The sequence below is a fragment of the Vulpes lagopus genome, chromosome 1 (genome assembly GCF_018345385.1).
Source record: "Vulpes lagopus strain Blue_001 chromosome 1, ASM1834538v1, whole genome shotgun sequence".
In the NCBI taxonomy this organism is placed as follows: Eukaryota; Metazoa; Chordata; class Mammalia; order Carnivora; family Canidae; genus Vulpes; species Vulpes lagopus.
In genome coordinates, this window is record NC_054824.1 from 110,152,333 (window position 1) to 110,170,599 (window position 18,267).

Genomic DNA, 18,267 nt, shown 5'->3' on the forward strand with positions numbered 1-18,267 from the left:
GTTTATTTTTACACAAACACATTCACAAACAACATGCATTATTGGTTTTCTACAAATTTATATGCTCTTGTACTTCTTCAACTTGCTTTATTCACTCTGTTCAGGCCACAGCTCTGATGCTCAGGCTGTGCACTGCATAGCTCCTGAGGTTTCATTCACACCGGCCACTAAGAGAGTGGCTCCCTTGGTGGGGAGGGCGGGGGGCGGGTATGTAGCCCTGCACGCCACATTCTGTTTCGAGATACATGGTTGATGCACAAGAGATCTTGCATCCATTTTAATTACCCTATAGTTTTCATCATGTGACTGTGCCACATCTTATTATTGGTTTCCTTAGGGGAAGACATTTTGCTGTTTTGCAAATAGTACCAGTGAACATCCCTACACGTCTTCGTATGTACTGGTATACAAATATCTCTGGGGAATCACCGTTCTTTATTCTGAGGTAACTGTGATTTTTTTAAAAATTTTTTTCTACTGCACAGTATAAGAAAAAGACAACCATGATAAAACTTACAATATTTATTAGTATGTATCAGTGTGTGTTAAACCCAAAATAACATACAATTGAGTGATGTTGAGGGCGGTGCCTTACTAGCGAATACAAGATGGAAAGGTCCTAACTGTCTGCAGCAGCGTCTTCTATAAGTGAGAACTGGGTCCAGCCCAGACACAAGCCCTTTAGAGAAACACGAGAAAAAGGAATGGTTTACACAATAGAGCACTGACACTGGATCACTGGGTCTGCTTTCAACAATGGTGGCTGAAAAAGTAGACTAGATGCCCAATGGATCTGAATATAGCTCTGAGCCCTTTGGTTGATAAGCTGGCTTGTAATTCAACTGGCTGCGAGCACTGCACGGAGTGGGGTCCCCTAGGAAGAGCTCGGCTTCAGCCATCGTCCGGCATATTCCCTGCCCGCAAAGGAAATACCTCTGTCATCCAAACCTCCCTCGGGGAATGAATTCAGTTCTCATTGGGGCCAGCCCTTCCGCTGGCCAAAAGTTAGTTTTAGGTCTTTAACCTTCTATAGTCTGCAAGGTAACGTCATCTAAGTACCCTGATGTACCATTTCAAGTATAAAATGGCAAGTCAATTATGTACCTCCCTAAAATGTGCGCATGGCTCGAGCACCACCTCAGGGATTCCCACGGGGAAACAAGCCCTATGAGAACCCAGGCCTTACACTGTACAACACACAGGCACGAGCCAGACTCAGCCAGGGAAATGGATCACATGTCGGTGTCACACATACAAAATTATATTTACACATATACATGCACGTGAAAGGAAAGAAAACAGAGGGGGAAAAGGGAAAGTTTGGGAAATTATGGGAAGGATTTACATCCCAAGAAACCACTTGACATTTTGGAGCAATCGTAATTTCCAGGCCTTTCCATGATATTACGTGCTTATAGTTCAATGATCAGAACAGCCAGAAAGTAATTGCAAAGCAAAACAAAGGAAATTAAAGAGCTTCACTGTGGACAAGGCTCGAGTATCTATCTTCAGAGGAGATTCCATGTTTATACAAATGATGTGTGCCCAAGGGCTGTGTACTCTTCACCAACTGCTCTGAGTAGTGATTATATATAAATATATATTGTCATCTGACTGGCTGGAAGAGTTAAGGCAGTATGGAAAGGCAAAAGAGTGGTTCTCACCCTCAATGTGCTTCTGAAATAAGACCATGGGCTCGTTGATGGGTTGCTCTCTACATATGATTAACATTAGCTCTTTCATGCAAGATGCAACCACTAAAGACCCAGCCAAATACTGTGAACCTCTCTGGGACGTGGACAGCCTGAGCTAGACAACTTGAGCAGCTGTCTAGAGAGAGACTCAGGTTCTTGGGGACAGCTGGATGAGGAGAGGTTTTACAACAAGCCTGCATGTCCCCGGGAAAGAGGTCATTCAAATAGCAACCTCAATTTTCTAACTTTTGAAAGAGGCATGATAATCACTTGGCCTGCAAGCAGAATCATGCTGGCTGCTAGTAAAGTTGACAACGTGGAGAAAACCCTAAAAAGCCCAGCAAAGGCCCCGCCAAGACATCTAAATGCCACTTGCTAGTAGTTTTTGAGCGCCTGTCTCAGAGAGCTAAGAAGCACTCTTGAACCAAAAATAAGTATTTCTAGCCTGCACGTCCTAAGATTGTCAAGCTATTCTTGCAAGCTGAGTGAAGCAGTTGCAATATCCAATTGACAGCATATTCTTGAGTTTTTCTAGAAAAAAAAAACCTAAATCTGTGATTTCCACCTGTTTTCTTGATTGCAGTCCACATAAATTGGTGTAAACTTGGCTGTGACTCTCCCAAGGAGACTTGTTCTTTGTTGATGGCGATTTCAGTGTCTCCGTCAAGAGTAGGGTGGGCACAGCCATGACAGGCCTCTGAAGTACCAGCTCACACGGAGTCACTGGAGGTTTGAGGTCTTTCATCAGCTCATAATCTCTTTCTTGGCTTTTATGTTATAGGTTTTCTATTAATGTTTGCTGGGCCTTGAATGTTCCTAGCGAAAAAGGTACCGGCTGGCCCTGTTGCCATGCTGCCTGATTAACCATTCCTGAAGCCGGCCATTCTTTATGGTTTCTGAGTCTCCACCAAAGGCACAGATCCAAACAGCCTTTAAGAATTTCCTCCCAATATAAGCCCTAAGAGGAAACCAACTGCTTCTTGATCTCAGGTATTTATGGAAGTTAGAATGGTAAGATCTGGATTTCCAATGGAAATAGCTCTTCTTCCTTTCCACGCCTCCCTTCCTTTTCTTTCCATTGGATTCAGACATCTTTAATTAATTGAGCAGACAGGGAATCTAGAAGGGAAGGTTTTGTGAAAGCCTACTCTCAGCTAACTGGCATTTCCAGGGTTGGACCTCTGGTGAGTTACAATGCCCACCTACCCAACACTTTCTCCAATCTTGTAATTTTGGGGGTCTTGCATCTTAGGGTGCTGGTGCTTCCTTTGGCTGGCTTTCCCATAACCTATCGATTGATGTTATTAGAAGTTTGCCCTATGATTTAGACTCAAATATCCTCTGGTTTATTTTCCCCCTGGATATGACACCGTGACATACTGTCTTAGTAAAATCCTACTCTGTGAATTAACCCTCTGTAAGAGAGGAGGAATTTATTACTGTGGAGATGATGCATACCAGGCAGTCTCTGGAAAAATATTTATATCCTACATCTGTCACCATTTACACAGTACTTAAATGACTCCTTCAAACTAGGCCTCCCAACCCCAAAGCTGCATGAAATATTTTAGTCAGATTTGGTTTGTTTGTTTATGTGTAACTAAAACTTAGAAAGACAGGCATAAAGTAAAAGTCAGAGATGTAGAAAACAGTTTCTAATACATCTTTCTCCACTTTCACGATGGCTCAAGTCTCTAGCTTGAGTGATGATGATCCAATTACGCTCTGCTGAAAGGTAAATTAAGTTAAATTAAATGAACCTTTCAGTGAAGGCTGGTCAGGTAACAGAGGCAGTGGCACTGGAGCACTTGCTGAAATTGGGCTGGGAACGCAGGAAATCAGAGTGGAACGCCACTTTAGAATCTCACACACAGATAAGCCAGTGAGACTGCTGTACAAATATAAGAATATTTTCGGATTTTTAACAACAACAACAAAAGACTCAACTATACTTATTACCTAACGTGTTCCCTCCCACGTGCATTTCACGCCCCAAAGGCCATTTGGTGGCAGCATGGCAGATTTTTCTGGAGTTTTTTCCAGGGACAGTTCCTGCCCCATCGCTGCAGGTCTTCCAGGAAGCCAAGCCAGCGTCTCACTTCTCCCCACGCTGGGGGCCAGGCTGCTGAGAATAGGAGGTCGGCTCTGGCTTCTTCAGGTTCAGTGGACCCTGGGCCACAGGTCAGCAGCACCGCCGGCTGGCTGGAGTGGGTGGCTTCCCCAGTTTGATTGCTCCATTGTTTCCATTTTCGTGGGGGTCCAAGGGTGGGATCTGGCGACCTAGAACAGAGAGGAGGCCAGGATTGATTGCCTTTTATCCAGTCGACACTACCTGCTTCAACACCTTCCCTTAATGTTTGGGGTATGCAGGAAGCAGAGGGGCCCGGGAATGGCTCTTTTCTCTCCTCCCTCCTTCTTCCTTTCCCTCTTTCCTTCTTTGCTCTGATGCCTGAAGTCAAACTCCTGTTTGGAAAGGTAAGGAAAGGTAACGGCACCTTCCTGGTACTATGGGCTTCCCTGGATTTCGAACCCCACACCCCTGAGTTAGGGGACAAGGCCCCATCCACCTTCTCAGAGTTAGCACCAGCCCCCCTAGAGCTCTGCCCCACTGCAGTAAGCTGCTTCATGGCAGCAGGGCTTCAGCAGTAACCATGAGTACTCATCCTTCTGCTTCTTCAGATAGAACTTGATTGAGAATTCTAATCTCCCTAGTAATACCATTAGTTAACACTTTGCTCCCCATCCCTCATCCTGCTATGCATGAGTTATCTTATTTTTACTTAACATAATTTTTTAAATTGTCCTAGAGGGCCACGTGGGAGGCTCAGTGGTTGGGCGTCGGCCTTTGGCTCAGGTCGTGATCCTAGGGTCCCGGGATCAAGTCCCACATTGGGCTCCCCACAGGGGGCCTGCTTCTCCCTCTGCCTGTATCTCTGCCTCTCTGTGTCTCTCATAAATAAATAAATAAATAAATAAATAAATAAATAAATAAATAAACAAACAAACAAATAAATGAAATCTTTAAGAAAAGTTGTCCTAGAGTCTCTGTAAATCAACACAAAGTCAAAACTAAAAAGGCAATAGCAGGGGATGGAGAGGTTGTAGCTAAAGGGTATGTGGTTTCTTTTTGAGACAATGAATATAATGTAAAACTGTGTTCATGAATAGCTCTATGAATATACACATTGTGTATAGCTCTGTGAATCATGTGTAGCTCTGTGAATCATTGACTTGCACACTTCAGATTGATGGAATGCACAGTAGGTGTGTTTTATCTCAATAACGCTATCTTTGAAAAAAGCAATGGGATCTGGAAATAACAAATATGGGTTCAGAACCGCATAGTTTTCAAAGACGTTCATGGGCACTGTCGTCACTGAATCCTGTGAGGTCGGTGTGACGGCTGCTATTCTCATTTCACTAAGCCTCAGAGAGCTCAGGTTATATGCTGCGGGTTGTGTCAACAGTAAGGTGTCAACAGTAAGGTGGCACAGGTGGTTCGCTGATCATACATCTTGATTTTCTGATGGGTCTCAAAGCCTGTGTACTTCCCACTGTCCCCTATTTGCACTCTGTGCACATTTCTATCCCCCATAAAAAGACATGCAACACTAGTTCTAAAATAAAGGTCGTTAAAATCAGTTCATCAGCATAACAGTTTACTAAGTAACCAGTACTGAGAAATGGAAGGGAATTGGTTCCAAAGACAAAGTCTTTCAGGGCAAATGGATGTTACTTACGGGCTATACAGAGAGTCAAATTGCCCCTGCAGGGGTACATCTTCACCACAGGCAGAAATAGTTAATGGCAAAGGTACTGGTGCAGTCTGGGTGCTATGGCCACTCATCAAAGCTCAGGCAGAAAGATTCAGGCCATTGGCAATTATCCAAAATCCAAAATTAATGGTAGAACTCTTCACTTGATGATGAAGCAGAAGGGAAGTTTGTAATAATTTCTGAAGCCACAATTCAGGCTGCTTCCTAGCCACAAAGCTAAGCAAAGCTGTCGCACACCGTTCTCAAAGCAGTTCAGGCCCAGTCCAGAGGCAAATGAGAATGGAAGTGCAGGTACTTTCCTCTTTTGGACATGCTATGTTTTTTTTTAAATTAGTCTAATTAAAAGGAAGCAAACAAAATACCTCTTGTACTTTGTCAATCTTGAGCAATAAATAGAGGGAAAAGCTCCCAATGACTACCAATGCTCTGATTTATTTAGGTCCCATCTTACCAATCAAGTGTTACTTACTCTTTTTTTTTTTTTTTTTTAAGTGTTACTTACTCTTCAAGAGCAAGTGCTGTGTTTCAGAGGGCTAATGATGTCAGGTTGCATCATTATTTAAATGTATAAGACTGCCAGTGCCTCTTGAATGTGTTAGGGGTTTTGGCTTTCACATCTGAAATACTTTAGGACAAAACTGTCATTCTGATTGGTGCAAGCTGTGTGGCCTTAGTTAACTAAGATAAGTACCATTCACTGATTAGTACTTTTGATGATGTCAAAATCAATAGCCTATACTGACATCAACTTCATGCTATTCTTATGTTGTTAACTCTAAAGTTGGCAAAAGAGCATCACAGTTTAGCCCTCCTATCGGTGACTTATTCTACATGCCTCAAGTTGTAAAATTTCTCTTATGATATGTACCCCAAATATGTGGAAAGCTTATGTGTACAATACACACTGAAGCCACAAGGGTCAAGTGGCAATCTAGTAACAAAGAGCATGTATGGAAAGCATAATGAGAATGTCAGGGCAGCCCATCGGCATCCCTCCTTGCTCTGCTTGTCCTCCTCCCTCTTTTCTCCCTCCCTCTTCTCTCCTCTGTGGACAATAAGCAAGACAATGCTTAGGATGCAAGATTCAGTAGATCCAAGTCATGCTTAGAGAAGACTCCTTTCTTGTTTTAAACTGTTGGCCGTGTTTTTGAATCAGTTGCTGAACCCGGCTTCTTAGAGGCACCAGGTCCTGTTTACCTTCAGAATGGTCAAAATCTCACTTATTTGAACAAAGTATTTCTCAGAGACAGAGTTACAGTAGATTCCTTAGACGTTGTTCTTCTCACCTGGTAAAAGGGTTCTGAGATCTGAGAGTCAGTGTGGAGGCTAAGTGAACTCTTTAATATCTCCAAGACTGCCTCTCCTCATCGATAAAAAAAGACTGTGAGAAAGCAACGGGAAGGTGCTCTGCAGGTGGATCTGTGGCACCAATACGGAAGGAACTAACGACAATTAAGGGGTCCTGGGTGTGTCTCAAGTGGAGTCTGCTTGGGGACAAGGGTTCAGGTACTAGGGTTGGGACCCATCCTACTCTTCCACAAAACACAACCTAGGATCCCCGCTTCAAAGTGAGAAGAAAGGAAATGCTTCCACTTTAAGGCAGAGGTCGAGGAAGGTGGACCCTAACAATGAGGCAAACACCTCAAGCCCAGAAGGAAGCCAGCAGCACTGTGCAAATACACGAGCTCCAGTCCTGTGATCTGAGTTATCTGGAACTTACCGAAAGCTTCAATGTACTTAGACAAAAGAATGGTTCTGGAAAATGGCCAAGGCGTTTTGTACCAAGGAGATCACACAATGGAATCAGTATTAATTACACAGGCATAGAATAGGACAAATATATATCTACACATACACACACAGAAACATCTGAACAGGCTTTGAGCATCATCCTCTGCAGGCTTCTACTCTTACAAAACATCCTTTGAGTACACAATCCTCATCACAAGTCATCCTTGAGTAGAAAGCCTACGCCAGGGTGTTTATTTTAATAAGGTTGGGATTGTGTAAGATTCTGCTCGGAAAGAGGTAAAGGACTTTATTTCGAAATTCAGTTTTCCTAAAAGCTGACAGCCTAGAGAAGAAGCAGGTTTTATAAAGGATTCCTCAGGAATGCAATATGTGAAAAACAAATTCTAAGCCTATAAATCTGATCTCGGCTCTGGACTGGGGGCTGTAATGCCTTCACACACAACAAAAATAAAAGAGCATGCTTGGTTGCAGCTGTTCTCGTTCCTTTTCTGGAGGGCGGGCCATTCCCTGTGGAGCCTGGAGGCTTCCTGATGGTCCTGCTGTTCATGTTCTTCTCCCCTCCCACTGCAGCTCAGGATTTACTCGGCTCAGCTATCTTCTGTTGGGCGTTAGAGGTGCTGGTAGTTGCTGTGCAACTTCCATTTCTCCATCCTGATTTTCTGAATCATCCTAATTAGTAAATCGACCAGTAGGACTTGGCAGTATTTACCCCTGATAATAGCCTTTAAGGCTCACCATCATGGACCACTGCCCTTAGAATACAGAATGGGAGCAGGGCCGGAGGTGAGGCATGCCACTTGAGGCATTCTCTGAAGTGTCCTTTTGCTGCTGTAAAGAAGATAATCCTGGAATTATTAGATGACCTGGAACCTTACAGTCTAGATCTCAGAAATGGGCTAACATTCCATTTGGGACCTGAATGGCTTAGGAGACAGAGTGAATGGCGCCAGGAGGCTTGCAGGAAGTACAGGTCCGGGATGAAGAGAGCCTTGATCTAGGGGTGCCTGGGGCGCTCAGTTGTTAAGCATCTGCCTTCTACTCCGGTCATGATCCTGGGGTCCTGAGGTCGAGTCCCGCATCGGGCTCCCTGCTCAGCGGGGAGTCTGCTTCTCCCTCTCCCTCTATCCCTCCCCCTGCTTGTGCTTTCTCCAGCACATACACGTTTTCTCTCTCAAATAAATAAATAAAATCTTTTTTTTTTAAAGGGAAGCCTTGATCTGGGTACCACTAAGAGAAGCAGAAAACAAAGATGGGAAGGACTGTGGGAAGACATCTGGCAGAGAGATAGATAAAGGAAAGAGAGGGATACAGAAAAGCAAGGAGAAATGTCTAGATTGCTGAAGGAACGGCAACATCCACAGAGAGGGAAGAAGGGAGAGGCCACACTGGCTGTGAGCCCAGAATGCCAGAGGTCTTCAATATGGGGGGGCTTCAGTGACTCAATCAATCATCAGACTTCCTTACCATTCAAGAGCATCTTTTCCTTTCCTTTTTCTTTTTAAATGAATAGACTTTCTTCCTTCCTTCCTTCCTTCCTTCCTTCCTTCCTTCCTTCCTTCCTCTATTTCTTTCTTTCTTTCTTTCTTTCTTTCTTTCTTTCTTTCTTTCTTTCTTTCTTTCTTTCTTTCTTTCTTCTTTCTTTCTTCCTGGAGCAGTTTTAGCTTTACAGAAAAAGTTGAGCAAAGTACAGAGAGCTCCTAATATCCTCATCCCCACCTTTCCCTGTTTTAACGACTAGCACAACTGTGGAATATTTATTACAAAAGATGAGTCATCATTGATTATTCTAAAAGAAAGTCCATAGTTTATATTAGGGCTTATTCTTGGTGTTGTATATCCTATGGGTTTTGACAAATACGTAATGTTAGGCATCCTCCATTAAACACCGGACAGAATAGTTTCAATGCCCTAAAAATTCTCTGTGCTCCCCCATATATCCCTCCCTCCTTCCCCCGAAGAGCCTCTGGTGACCCACGGATCTTTCCACTGTCCCTATAGGTTTGCTTTTTCCAGAATGTCACATGGTTTGGATCATACAGTACAATGTAGCCTTTCCTGATTGGCTTCTTTACTTAATTGGCTTCTTTCACTTGAATAGTATTCCATTGAATGGATATGTCCCTTTATTTTTTTTTATTTTAACATTTAAAAATTGTAAGACATACATACAAAAAACCATCAGCCACAAGGTAAAAATCTAACAAACCCGACTTCATCAGAATTAAGAATTTCTGCTCTTCCAAAGACATTGTCAAGAAAATGAAAGGGCGAGCCACAGCCTGAGAGAAAATGCTTGAAAAAACAAATATCTGATAAAAAAAAAAAAACATGCATCCAGAATATATAAAAATAATCTTTAAGCCCGACAATAAGAAAACAAACAACTCAATACAAAACCGGCAAAATTTGAACCAACATTTCACCAAAGAGACTCAAGGATTGCAAATAAGCACATAAAAGAGGAAACACTATGAGTCACTGGGAAGATGGACATTAGAACTATAAGGAGGGGAAAAAAAAAAGAACTATAAGGAGATACCAATATACTCCCATCAGAATGACTGAAATTTTATCAACTGGCCAAACCAAGTACTGATGAGGATGTGGAGCAACTGGAGCTCTCCCACATTTGTGATAGCAATGTAAAAGGCTAAAAACACTTTGGAAAACTGTTTGCAGTTCCTTAAAAGGTTAAACATTACCTGGCAGATAAGCCAGCCATCCCACACCTAGGTCTTTATTCACACAAAGACTTGTATGTGAATGTTCACAGCAACCCTACTTCTAATCGCCCAAAACTGGAAACACCCCAAATGTTGGGTGGATGGATTAACACAGTTTTACTCGTGCAGTGCAATACTACTGAGCAACCCAGGAACCCAGCAAAATCCATACTGTGTTAGACTACAGAGGGCAAGTGATCTCATTTCTTGCATAAAGAAATTACATGAGGGGGAAAAAAGGAGAAAGATGGGAAAGGGAATCTCTTGATTAAGAGGGGCTTAAAAGACATATCGACTAATCCCTGTGTGTGTAATTTATTTGCATCCTGATTCAAGCAAATTGTAAAATGCAAACAGAGGAACCATTTAGGACAAATATGAGCTATTTGGAACTTTGAACACTGAATATTTGGTGATATTAATATGATAACAGCATTATGATTACTAATGTAATAATGAAATTGTTGTTATGTAAAAAAAGGTTACATTATGAACCTATTTATGGATGAAATGATGTCTGGAACTCCCTTCGAAATAATTCAGGTGGATGGCAAGGGGGAGTGTGGGGTAGAGATGAAATCTGTTTGGTTATTGAGTGCATGCTGGTTCACTAGCTTATTCGTCTTACGAGCGTATGGTGTTTTGTTTTTTTTTTTTCCCAAAATAAAGCCTACTTTTCTTTTTGTTTTTTAGTTCCCTGGAAGCTTACCACCATAAAACAACCAGTTAATATTTTAAGTGCATAGATCCTTCCAATCTTTGCCCAGAAGAATATACTATTTACCATTATATATGGTTCATATTTTATGAAATCAGGATATTATACAAACCGGTCTGTAACTTCTGTTTCAGTGTCAAGAATTTACCTTTTCATAACTGGAAATACAGATTTACATCATCTTTTTTTTTTTTTTTTTTTTTTTTTTTTTTTTTTTTTTACATCATCATTTTTAATCACTCGTTTATATTAGCGACAGCATGGCTTTTTAAAAAAACCATTTCCCGGGATCCCTGGGTGGCGCAGCGGTTTGGCGCCTGCCTTTGGCCCAGGGCGCGATCCTGGAGACCCGGGATCGAATCCCACATCAGGTTCCCGGCGCATGGAGCCTGCTTCTCCCTCCGCCTGTGTCTCTGCCTCTCTCTTTCTCTCTGTATGACTATCATAAATAAATAAAATTTAAAAAAAAAAAAAAACCCAATTGCCTTCTTCAGTTTAAAAAAAAAAAAAAAAAAGATAATTCAAATACCTTCCCAGATTCCTCTGATCAGCCTCCTCTGTATGTTCCATGTTCATCTAGAACTGAACTTTCTTGTATGCCCTGAACCATTCATGCTTTAAAAAAAAAAAAAAAAAAACCATTTCCCAACTTTTGGACCATTAAGTCATTTCCTGTTTTTTACCATTATGAATAATGTTACCATAAACTGCCATAGGCCATGGGCAGTGAGATAGACTAGATTTTCCAGAGCCCCCTGGCAGCCTTCTAATATAGGCTGCTTACTTACTAGTTCTGCAACCTGGAGCAAGTTACAAACCCTTTCATGACTCAATCTCCTCGTATGTAAAACAGGGATGATAACTGTGCCTATTTCACAGCATAAGTGGTGCACTGATGAGTGTAAACATTTAAGCAGTTGCGACAATGGGACAGAATGAGAATGTGCTGTGTGTTAAACATTCCTGCTACATTTTGCACACCTGATCTATTTCTGCTTTGGATAGGATAAAAGAGACACATGTTTCGGGCATTTGCTATCCCACTTCTCCCTATTCTGAAAACTACACTGTTTCACAGACATCCTCTATCATTGCACTCCCTAAATTAACTTTTTTGGTGTAAGAAAGTAGACAGGCTTTGTCTTTGTCCTTTACTGTCCTTAACTGTCCCTTGATGGCTAAATTCACTTTCATTTGACAGCCGGCTACACTACTATAGAATTTGCAAATGCTTTGTTTTGATTTTGAGCCTGCTCCAAACAAAAACTACTAGAAAATTTAAAAAATCCAGGGCACTTAAAAAAGCTAACACTGTGCAAAGAATGATTATAAAACAAGACCTGATCACTGCCTACATATCTTAACTTTCTGCTTGTCGTATGAGCACCCTATTCTAATTTTTCCAAACCAATACACTTGTACCTCTAATTATATACACTTGAAAAAATATTTCTCACCTTGTTCTCAAACTACTAACAAAAAACCTAGTTTAACGTCTACAGTGTCTCCAGATGTGATTTTTCAGAAGAGAGCCTGTGTTCTCTCCTCCACACTCAGCATTCAAATTAATTGGAACAAAAGCACAGCTGTCTGGCGGAGATCCCACCCGAAAAGGGACATTTTTCTGGGGGAGCCTGCAGCTCCACCTCTTTTTGCCCTTAGGGAGAGTTTAAAAAAAAAAAAACAGCATTTGAGTTGAATAATTAAAATCCACAAACCAAAACCCGTGTTTCTCACACTCCAGAACCCAGTTCGACAGGCTCACAGCAGACGCAGTCCCCAGAGAGCCTGCTCTTGTGCCAGTCTTCGTCATTCCGGGAGAGGTGGCCCAGGAAGAACAGATCGGATCCGACCGTACCACTCTCTCCCTCCGTCCCATGCCCACGGCCTGTTTCCCCTGTGGTTGGTTCTACTTCCAAAAGATTTCTGAATTTTGCATCCGAGTTCCTATCCCAGGAACAGCCTATCCCAGCCTCCCCAATCCTGCATGACTGTAACAGCACCCTGCCTGGGAGCCATGTCCAACATTTCTCTTTCTATAAATTCCCCCAGGGTGATCTTTCCGTCAGTGTAGACTGGATATACAGTCTATACAGTCTGTATACAGTCTGGACTGGATATCCAGTGTAGACTGGATATACAGTCTCCAGTGTAGACTGGATATACTGTCTAAGCGGATATACACACCTCCGCTTAGAACACTTTCAGAGCTTCCAGGTGCATTCAGAATATCACTCCCTCCTTCCCAGTACAAGGCCAGCAAGGACCTGGCTCAGTCTCCATGCTCCCCACTGGCAGAGCAGGCCTCCTTTCTCCTAAAAGCAGCATACCATCTCTTGCCTCAGAAACTCACTTGGTTTGACAGCTCCTCCGAGCTCTTTGCCCAGCTGGCCTCTGTCCACTTTCCAGGTCCAGCTTCAAATCATTTCCCTGGGGAGATCTCCTCCACCCCATCTGAAGTCCCCACCTGTCTCTATCCTTGCAGTCCTTATTCTTTTGCTTCAAAGCATTTATTACAATGTGTAATTACACATCCATTTGACTCTGTGCCAACAGGCTGTCTCCTGCCTCGACGGCCAGTTTGTTTTGTTCACCATGGGGTCCTTGTGTCTAGCAAGGCACCTGACCCACCGAGTACAAAATATGTCTGTTGAATACACGGATCAACAGATACCAGGCCTGTCCGATGGACTGGTGCCATCCAACCTTTGGTCCCCATAGAAGAGCAACTGTATTTTGCTTGATCTAGTGGCCACACTGAAATATTACCTCATAGAACATCATGAGGCGAGGATGAAGGCCCAAATTCAAAAATCTGAATTAAGCACTATCCTGTTTACTCATCCTAGCCTTACGGAGAATATGACAGGGTAAGATCTGGTCACAGAGCCCCTGCAGTAGGTGTATATCTGAGGCACCTGGAGGAACCATTTCAAGAGTTCACTTAATGGGTTCGTTTAATTTAATCATTTAAGTGTGTTCAAATGTCAGAATGATGGGGAAGCCATAAGGAATCTTGGGAACTACCTGTGAGAGTTGGGGCAGATGAAGACTTCGTAAGGAAAAAGACAGAAAGCAGACCTTCAAGGAGTCAAGGTTAGCAGGGAGGAAGGAGGAGGTAAAGACGCAGCCTGCTGACGTAGCAGATGCCAGAGCTCTGGAGGGAAGACCATCAAGAGCTGGGTTTTGATATGTAACACTACAATGAGTAAACAGCAACAGGATATCTTCATGCTTTCATACAACAGTTGAAACACTCAAATGTACCACAGTTTTCTTGGCCAAGGATAATTCTTTATCTTTTAATTCAAAGAGGAAAACTTCAATGCTCACATGAAAGGTATAAAAGCTCAAAGAAGAAAAGTGAACAACCCTGAGGAGAAATGCATGGAGCAGATCAAGCCATAGGCAGCAGGGTAAAGGCAGTTTGAAAATGTGATCGAGCAAAGGGTACCAGCTGGAATGCCACTCAGAGGTCAGCAGGCTATTCGAGCACAGACAGTGCACAATCCCCACCCCCCCAAACAGAGCAGCATCTAAATCCTTGACAAGGTAGCTCCAGCCTTTGAAAACAGATAATATTTCGCTAAACAATTTCCAGTTAGTAAATACATTAACTCATGTCTAGAAAACACAGTTGTCTCCTTCTGGTTTATGAACACTCTGGGAATGTAGCAGAGAAACATTTGTCTCTTCCTACAAGCCAGTATGAATTCATTTAGTTTAAGCACACCTTTTCAAAGGGCTTTTATTCTCACCACTTTTTTATTGCATCTTCTCTCCCAGGCACGTTTGTCTCGGGAACATTGCTTTGGGGAGTGTACAAGTCAGCAATATCCCGTTCTATTTTGAGCTCAGGGAGGAGCACATGTAATACAAGTAGGAACAGGAAAAAAGAAAATAGATGAAATGTCTGCTGCAGTGTATTTAGGTGTACTTGGTACTGCATTTTAAGTTAACCTGTAATTAAGCTACAACATCCCATTCTGAAAAATTCACCTGAAGGAGTAAAGAGGAACCAGCACTTACAGTCTACACATGGCTAGAGGTCTTTCTGCAGGCCATGTATCTACATGCTTTTTTACTAAGGCAATTTTACCCCAAGTATGATAAAACATAAACAAATAATTGTTTACTTGACATGTGCTTTTGCTTTTTTTTTTTTTTTAAGATTTATTCATTTGAGAGAGAGTACAAGTGGGGGGAGGGGCAGAGGGAGAAGCAGGTTCTCTACTGAGCAGTGAGCCAGAGGCAGGGCTCAATCCTGCGACTCTGGGATCATGACCTGAGCCAAAGCAAACACTTAACCGACTGAGCCACCTGCTTTTTCTTAAGTGAAGCAGACCACCAAGATCTTGGGAATTCCTTACTCAAATTCCCCATCACCTCGAGCCATAGAAACTTCATATGGGTGAGGAGATATATACTGGCCGCACCATACAAAGAAGTACCTTTCCAGTTAAGATATCAATACTTGCCACTTAGGCTTATTTTCTTCTTTGCAGCTCTTATTTCACTCTTTATTTTAATAATGATTTGTGTAAACCTCAGAAAATCTCCTAGCTCATACAGAAACCTCAAGTGAATCTCAGGTATACGGAGCACTGTGCTTCGTTCACTCTCCAGTGGTCTGCACCATCTGCCTTCCAGGGGCTTATGCCGGGGAGAGAGTTCTAGAGCATAAGGAGCTGCATAAAGGAAAGGGGCCGATGTCATAGTCATCAGGAGCTATATCTAGCTTCACTAATTAAAACCTTTATTCAAAACGTAATGTCTTAATAGTCCCACAACTTGCCAGAAAAGCCGAGCGTCACTGGAAAAGAATGAGTTCGATGTGAGGGAAAATGAGGTTAATGGAATGAGTTCAAGCCAAACGCTCTAAGATGTCACCTGGCATTCCACAGAAACAGAGGAGAGCTGAGCAGTTGCTTCACCGCAGAGCACTGCAGCAGTGGCCCATTTTCAAGAAGGAACAGGAGTCTGGGGATCCACGGTTTCCAACATAAAATTACAGCCTAGCACTCTAGAGTTCAACCACGAAGGTCAAAGCGCTTGGATAACACTATTCTGTTGAGAGTGTAAAATAACAGCAGTAAAATGAAGCCTCTGAAGGAGGATGGGAGGGAAGGTGATGTGGACCCCAATGAACAAGTAAATGCCCTTCTGTGCATTTCTGTATTATGTAAGTAACCCAGGTCAGAGTTCCCCCATCTCCAGTGAGTTCCCCATCAAGCCAAGAGAAACAAACAGAATAATCCCTGCTGTGGGTTCTCAGAGCCTAAAGTAATGAACCAAAACCAGTTAAAAGGAAATCAAATTTGTTCTGGGAAGTGACGGCCCCTCTGACTTTAAAAGCACGGCCAACGATGACCTCAGGCAGAAGAGAGATCAAACCACCAGTTTCCCCTCTGGAATTCCCTTCTGGAATTGTCTGGAACCAGATAAGACCTTTGAGAACAACTGCCAACTGTTCAGGGGCTTGACTTCTCTCAAGGTGGATACCCCAGGCCCCTGAGTCCCAGCACTTCAGTAAAGGCTGACACTTCGGCTAAGTCCCAGATTGTACTCTAGAGGCATCCCAGGACAGCTTCCTGAGACAGCCAACTGCAGGTAGCTCTCTGAGGGGACCCAAAGAAGTTGTGAGGGAAAATCTGGCCGTAAGCTGGAAACAGATCTTAGATAAAGGTTACTTACGGGGAACCAACATAAAGAAAGGGAATCATAACGTGACCCAGAACAGGAGACGAAGACGAGAGCAACCACCTTCCACTAACTAGCTGATTAGAAATGAGAAAAAACTTTTCAAATCGACTGTCCACCCAACTGCCAATTTCAGGTCTTGTGGGATGGAGACTCATTTTTTGTTCATCACCACCGGGCAAAAGAAATGACTAAAAGGCTCCTTTATTTTGTTTGTCTAGAGTGACTTTAGTTTTCTACACCTCATTACTGCCAATTTTATTTCTCTCCCCCTCAACGTGCTAACACAAAATGCTACCAAACACACAACTTTTTAATTAAAATGACTATTTTTCAACACAGTTACTTCATTTTTATTCACATAACATAGAAACAACAGGTCAAAGCACAGAACTATGGAGATTCAGAATCGGGAGGCATGATGTAGGTCCGGACTGTAGGCTTGATATCCATGGCATCGGACAGATTCACACGGGTGGAAAGCTCTAGGGCAGTGCTCTGTTATTTTAGCCTTTGACTTTCAGAAGCACACAAGTGTAAACAAAGCCGAAAATGCAACTCAGGTACTTACTGATTCCTTGAAAGAGCTCTTCGATATTAATAGCATTTTTTGCACTTGTTTCAACCACAACAGCACCTATGGATTCAGCATATTCCTTAGCATCCTTCAAGGGAACTTCCCTGGAAAAGAGGTCACATGCAGACAGAAATGAATGCTCATTTGTAAATATAAAGAACCCTAGCAAAACAAACAAAAAGCTCATGTGGACACAGCTCCTTTATCATCCTATAAGCATAACAACTCAATCACTCTGCAAGTGTTGAAAACTAGTATGGGTGAAAACCTTTAAAGTTTAAAACCCGGTCTCTGGCATTCATGGAGATAATATCCCCATATGTAAAATGCTATCCCTGGTCCCACAGAAAGAAAGAATTCCAGAACATTACAAACACTCCTTATGAAGATGGCAGCATACATTCCGGCTTTCAGAGTTAGGGTTGATTTCTTTTCCCATAAAAACGACTCATTATGGTTTTTAACAATTTTATATGTGTATGTGCATATATGCACGTGTGCATGCTCCTACATACACACATGCTTTTGTAGAACTTTTATAGATGTCTTTCACAAATCAGAGAGAATATGGCACAGGATTTGAAAGTCTGGAAATGAACATGGTTATACCTTCAGTGGCTACGATGCAACAGGACACAACTGGACTTTCACCTTCAAAAGGCTCTTCCAAAAAAAAAAAAAAAAGAAAGGCTCTTTCTGCAAAGATTTTAGGACATGAACTCTATTTAAATGAATAATCTAGAAATACATTTATTGATCTATTTTTAATGTGAAGATGCTGTGGTGGATCCAAAGATTAAGGAGACACAGTTCTGATTCCCCAGAAGTTAAGTCATTTATTCAACAAATATTTATTGAGCAGCTATTATATGCCAGTCTCTCTTGTAGGTGCTAAAGAAATCAGTAATCCTTGCCTTCTGGAACTTACGCTAGAGAGCAAAGACAAACATCTGTGGTTACTCTGACCTACAACATTGTAACATCTGCAACACGTGGATAATAAAGGTGTAATAAAGCACCTCAGAATTATAGGAAGTACAGAAGTACAGAAGGTGTACATAAGTATGAGAAGTATACAGAGGTAGGGATCCCTGGGTGGCTCAGCGGTTTAGCGCCGCCTTCAGCCCAGGGCATGATCCTGGAGACCCGGGATCGAGTCCCATGTCGGGCTCCCTGCATGGAGCCTGCTTCTCCCTCTGCCTATGTCTCTGCCTCTCTGTCTCTCTCTGTGTATCTCATGAATAAATAAATAAAATCTTTTTTTTTTTAAAGAAGTATACAGAGGTATAGGAAGTATATAGAAATACAGGGACTGTACAGAGTGCAG

At 42.4% G+C, this 18,267-nt stretch overlaps 1 protein-coding gene across 1 annotated transcript in view; it reads right to left on the reverse strand.

Annotated features, from left to right (window-relative positions):
• Window positions 1-507: 507 nt before the first annotated feature.
• RAB31 (RAB31, member RAS oncogene family) overlaps window positions 508-18,267 on the reverse strand; it is a 131,592-nt gene continuing 113,832 nt past the window's right edge. The window contains exons 6-7 of the mRNA XM_041764190.1: window positions 16,935-17,044; window positions 508-3,974 (exon numbers count right to left, since the gene is read on the reverse strand). Of these exons, the coding sequence (XP_041620124.1) occupies window positions 3,877-3,974; window positions 16,935-17,044 (208 nt within the window). The 3' untranslated portion in view covers window positions 508-3,876. The remainder of the gene's footprint in view (window positions 3,975-16,934; window positions 17,045-18,267) is intronic.